Source organism: Myotis daubentonii, chromosome 1 (assembly GCF_963259705.1).
Source record: "Myotis daubentonii chromosome 1, mMyoDau2.1, whole genome shotgun sequence".
In the NCBI taxonomy this organism is placed as follows: domain Eukaryota; kingdom Metazoa; phylum Chordata; class Mammalia; order Chiroptera; family Vespertilionidae; genus Myotis; species Myotis daubentonii.
In genome coordinates this window covers 184,030,858-184,036,209 of record NC_081840.1, presented here as the reverse complement: position 1 = coordinate 184,036,209, position 5,352 = coordinate 184,030,858, and the positions used below count along the sequence as shown (strand labels likewise).

General features: G+C 54.4%; 1 protein-coding gene across 1 annotated transcript; it reads right to left on the bottom strand.

Annotated features, from left to right (window-relative positions):
* Positions 1-1,021: 1,021 nt before the first annotated feature.
* On the bottom strand, positions 1,022-5,103 carry SOWAHB (sosondowah ankyrin repeat domain family member B). The gene has a single exon (XM_059667902.1). The coding sequence runs from the start codon at positions 4,749-4,751 to the stop codon at positions 2,379-2,381; it is 2,373 nt and encodes a 790-aa protein (XP_059523885.1). The 5' UTR covers positions 4,752-5,103; the 3' UTR covers positions 1,022-2,378.
* Between the last annotated feature and the right edge of the window lie 249 nt (positions 5,104-5,352).

Genomic DNA, 5,352 nt, shown 5'->3' with positions numbered 1-5,352 from the left:
ACAAAGCTGGTTTCTATGGAAAGCCAGCATCGTGCATTAAAAGATTCCTGGCCGCAGTGAAGCCTCTCTGACTTCCCCAGCCTAAAGGAATCTCACCTCTGAAATACTCTGGAGCACTTAATTCTGTACTTAGGACACTTAGAAGTTGTTTTTTCTTGCATTATGATTGTTTTGTGTTCATTCCTGGTATCATATTTTTATCTCTTTGCCTCATTTTAAAAGCTGATATCTCATATAATGCAACTTTAGAAGACACCTTGGGAGCAAGATAGGGTATAAATCACTCAACAACAAATCTTGTTAGATTTTAATTTCAAGAAGGAAGAGGTCATGTCCCACTCGCCTATATAAATCCCACGGCATGAACAAAACATATTTGTTGAATAAATTGTAGTGGAAAAAAATATGGTAAAGTAAAAACATTCTTTGGTTTTTAAAAGAAGTTGATATTTTTGTAATTTTTTTTCCTTGAAAAGCACCTATTTACTAAAGTATTTGCATTAGATGTTTATCTTTTTTTTTTTTTTTAATTTTCATCATTCCTAACCATGGCTAGGATTGTCCCTATATTTTCTTTATTTTTAAATCCTTAAGCAAGGATATGTTTGTATTGATTTTAGAGAGAGAGGAAGGGAGACAGAGAAACATCGATGTAAGAAACATCAATCAGTTGCCTCCGGAATGCACCAATCAGTTGCCTCCGAACAGGGGAATGAACTTGCAACCTTTTGGTGTATGGAATGACGCTCCAACCAGTGAGCCACCCGGCCAGGGCTGTCTTCATTTTTTTTTTTTAATTTGATTTGCCCAAGTGTCATCCCTTGTATAGGTCTCTTTGGAAAAAACAACCCTTAGATTTCTTTATTATACCTATATGGTTTATAATAGAACAGCGATATGTTTATTTCAGCAAAATGATAAAGTAAAACTACAAACAAAAAATACTTGACATTCACTGAGACACAATTTTGTAAAGAAGAAAGTTAACAGTAATCAGCACAAATATAATAAATTATAAAGATTTGTTGATATTTCAATTTTAATGGGGGGGAGATAACCAGAAGAAATACAAAAATACTTTTAAAATACAGCATCATTGCCACAGCACATGAAAACATTTCCATAAAAAATTAACAATTTGCACTTAGACATTTCATTTTTCATCCCTCTTTGAATTTATATTCCGAAATCTTGATGTTCTCATTTCATGGGTCCACAAAGATCAGTCCTGTCACAAGTGATTAAAAGGAGCGCTTCCTGTTAGAAACAGCACTTCAGGCTAATATTTAATCTTAATTGGCAACAAGTTCAGTGCAAACAAAATTATATTTAGCAGCTTTGAAAATTCCTGGTGGGGAGGTGTTTACCTCTTAACCCTCACTGCTTCCCCAAAGAGAAATCCTTTTTCTCCTTTCATGAGTGCGAACACTGGCCATTCAAACCTACTGAAAACTACGAATGCTAATTCTGCTGTCTGTAACATAGGGAGTTTCCATGAAAGCTGGTTGCAGTCACTTGGCAAATGAGCCAACAGTGTTTACATTTGGAAAGTTTCCCTTAGGTCGATTTAAACGTACAAACAAACAAAAAAACAGGGCCTGAATATCAGTCATAACTGGATCTTACCCAACAACTTCTCTGATCGTGGAGAAGAAACCCAGAGGAGGCACTAATCATTTCATGCATTAGCTTCCAAAGGAAAACCAGGACAGAGCTGAGGAATGAATATCTTAAATCAAATTCTACTCTCTGGTAATAAGTTTATTTCACTGATTTGAATGGGAAAAGGAGGAGGGAGGAAAGCAGTTATAGAGGGAGGGAGGAGGGAGGGAGGGAGGGGAAAAGAATGAAAAAAGATTTTTAAAAAGAATAAAGAAAAAGAAAAGAGGGGCCATCTGATTTCAAATCTGGAGCTTTCCACCCACAGCCAAATTATTCTCCAAATGAGGAGAAGCCAGAGAACTACCAGCCAGAGCGGACTCTGTTTGAGCTTTGTCAATTCCTGGAAGTGCCTCCCTTCTTGTTAGACAGCTGTCCCCTCTAGCCAAGGCCTGGTACTGCTGCTACAGAGAACAATGTGCTTACTGTGCGCAGAGGTGACAGGGAAGAGGAAGGACACCTGCTGCTTTTAAGCACGTGGCTCTGCCCCTTGTAGAGGTCTCACTGGCCCAAGGACTTGAGCTGTCAGAAGCTTGAATAACCCCTGAGGTCCATGATGCGCTGACAAAAAATCCAGGCAGGTAAATACTAGGGAGGCCATCTCACTCGATCTCTCTCTTTACCACACCTTGGCAGTTTTTCTGTTCCCCCTGAATTCTCTCACTGAGTAGCTCAAGGATGGAGGTGCAGTGGCTGCATGTTGGAGACAGGGGTCCGCCTTAGTCACTGTCCTCTTCTCTTTCCTTGGGAGTGGGGAATTTCTCATACTGGTTGGCCGATTTCCACCTGTGGTGCTGACTTTTGAGTAGCGCAGCAAGGGAAGTCTTTCGGGTGATATGTCTAGATATCTCCCGGCTCTTGGCCTTCCTGGTGGGGGAAGAGCTTCGGACTAAGGGATAGACAGGAAAAATAGGCTTGCCCCGAGGGCCTCCCAGGAGCTGCCATATTTCCCCAGAGGTATTACGGGTCAGATACTGCCAAGGCTTCTTCCCACTGCTGTCCCGGACATTCACCCGCGAAGCCAGCCTTTCCACGAGCAATTTCATGACCCCCTGGTGGCCATGAATGGCTGCAAGGTGCAGAGGGGTATACCCACCACTGGACTTCGCATTCACATCAAGAGCAACCCTTGCCTTCTGGGCACTCCCCACGAAGTCCTGCAGGGCCCTGAGGTCGCCATGTTTGGCTATCCAGTGCAAAGCCGTGTACCCAGTCAAGAAGTCTTTGTGCAAAGCCAGCTGAGGATCCTCCCAAAACAAAGTCAACACGCGAATCCAAGAGCCAGTGGCAAGCTTCACCATCCATTCATGCTCCCTGGCATCCAGGGGCACCAGAGACGGCTTGTGCTCCGGTCTGTGCGGGACCAAGGCTGCAGGCGCCTGCCTACCTGGGGCGCACACACTGTGTAGACGACCCCTGGCAGCAACAGCAGCTTTCACATCAGCCGGGTTCGGTGTCAACGCAGCATCCACCCTGGGGCTGGACGCGGCTCCTGCCTTAGAGGGTTTCCTGGACCTTGGCGGGCGCCGGCTCCTTTTCAGCAAGTCCTCCTCAAGACACTCCTCATCCGAGGAGGACAATGCAGCTCTCCCTGCCCGAGAGCTCATCCTGAGGGATCTCCTTAACCTGGGAGCTGGTGAGGGCAAGGGCTCCTGGGGCTGGCCGGCAAGACCATTCGCCCCAGGTGGAACCTGCTGAGGGGCGTGCCCATCCCCTCTGTTTCTGAGGCCTTGAGGGCTCCTGCTGCAGTCGCCCTCCTTCGGAGAAAGGCCTCCAGCTGAATTCCTGAGCTTTCTCCAATCTGGGGTTCCTAGGGCGATGCGCAGCCCCTCTTCAGAACCCCCAGGGGACTCTTTGGGCCCACTGCTGCTCTCCTCGCTGCTGTGACTGTTCTGGTCCACAAAGTCATCCAGTTCTTGGAGGGACAGCTGAGAACGAATGCTGCGAAAGACTGCCAAGGGGGCGTTCCCGGGCCAGGCCTCCGGAACAGCAGGGGAGAGAGAATGAGGGGAAACAGGAGGGTCTAAAGGCGCTGAATTAGGCTCTGGGACCCCGAAGCCCAGCTCCAAGGGGAAGTTCTCTGGCAGCACTGACCAGACTCTGGTGGGGCCCTGGTCCCGGGCCTCGTGCGCGTGGGGATGTCTGGCCACCCATTCCCGAGTGCGCTGCTGCTGCTGCTGCTGCTGCAGCTGCTGCCTGGAGTGATGGAGGTCGCCCGGGGTCATCAGCTCCGGCCGGTCTCCGGGAGGAGGACAGCTGGAAAGGAGGGCAGGCGGGGAAGCCCCGCTCCCAGTAGCCTCGACGGTTGGAGGAGAAGAGAGGGGCGCTGCAGGTACCGGCGCAGGCTCAGCGGGAGCGCCTCCCTGCTCCTGGCCGGGAGCCCTGCGGTCATCTGGGGCAGCTGGAGCCCGCGCCGGCTCCTCCCGAGCGGTGGCGGGGTCGGGGAGTGCGCCGGCCAGCGGCTCGCCCGGGAGCCCCCCCAGGCCGTTCTGGAGACATTCCCAGCAGCAGCGGCCCTGCGTCTCCGCCGCCGCGCATTTCGCTCCGACCTGGGCAGCTGCCGCCGCCGCCGCGGACACCGGCGCCCTGGGGTCAGAGCCGCGTCTTCGGCCGCCGCCTCCCCGGGCCGCCTCCCGGGCGCCGCTGGCGGAGAGTCCATTGCAACCTGGATCCGCTGCGGGCGCTGCGGCACCTGCTGGCTCCTCCTCCTGCTCCTTCCCCCGCCGCCGCCGCCTCGGCTGGCGCGGCGCCTCCCCTGGGCGCGCGGCGGGCGGGGAGCAGGGCGCAGCTCCCCCTGCAGGGGCGGCGGCCGCGGGCGGGTCTCGGGGTCGCTGCAGCCCCTCCTCGCCCAAAAGGTCCCTGTACCTCTTCTTGAGAACCACGTACTTGGTGCCGTCGGGGTCCTGGCGCACTGCGGCGACCGAATTAACGAAGCCCTTGAAGAGCTCGCGGCGGCGCTGGTGCTGGCCGGGGGACGCGCCGGGGTCGCGGAGGAAGCTCTTGAAGTGGCTCAGCAAGGCGGCGTTGGTCACTCGGCCCCCGGCCTGGCACAGAAAGTCCAGCAGTGCCTCCTGGCTCAACTCCTGGGCCATCGCTGCCTGGTCGTCCCCGGGTCCCCGAGTGTCCGTCGCTCTCCCGCCCCGAGCTCTCCCCCGCCCGCCGAAACCTCGGCCTGTCCAGTGTCACCTGCACTCGGGGCGGCGCCACCGCCTCCATCAGCCGCAGACGCCGGCGCGGCTGGCAGCCCCGAGCGCGCCAAAGGGCCGCGGATCTCGGGGGGAGAAGCCCCCCGGCTGAGTCCCCGCACGCAGCCCGGGTGGGAGAGGTTGGCTGGCTGCAGGGCCGGCCCTGCGCGACGCGAGCCCCTCGCCGGGAGTCCAGGCAGCGAGAGTTCCCGGGAGAGGCCGGAATCGGTTTCACCTGCGCCCTGGCGACGCCTCCTGCCTGGCTCTGGGGGAAGGGCCGGCCCGCCTCCTCCAGTCCCTCCGCCCCCTGAGTTCTCCCCACCTGGGCCACCCGTCCCAGATGAGTCAGGCCGGTCCGAGCCTAGGAGAGCGCCCGTGGGTGAGGGCGGGAGCGAGCGGGCGCTGGCCACGAACAGCTCCAGGCCCAGGAAATGCAAGGCAGGTAGGTCAGCGACCGGCCTCTCCTCTGGGTCTCAGCCACGTAGGAAACGAAAGCCAGGGGAGCTCC

Bases quoted from the DNA above. Each gene is read 5' to 3' on its own strand.
- SOWAHB (XM_059667902.1), bottom strand. From the start codon at position 4,751: ATGGCCCAGGAGTTGAGCCAGGAGGCACTGCTGGACTTTCTGTGCCAG.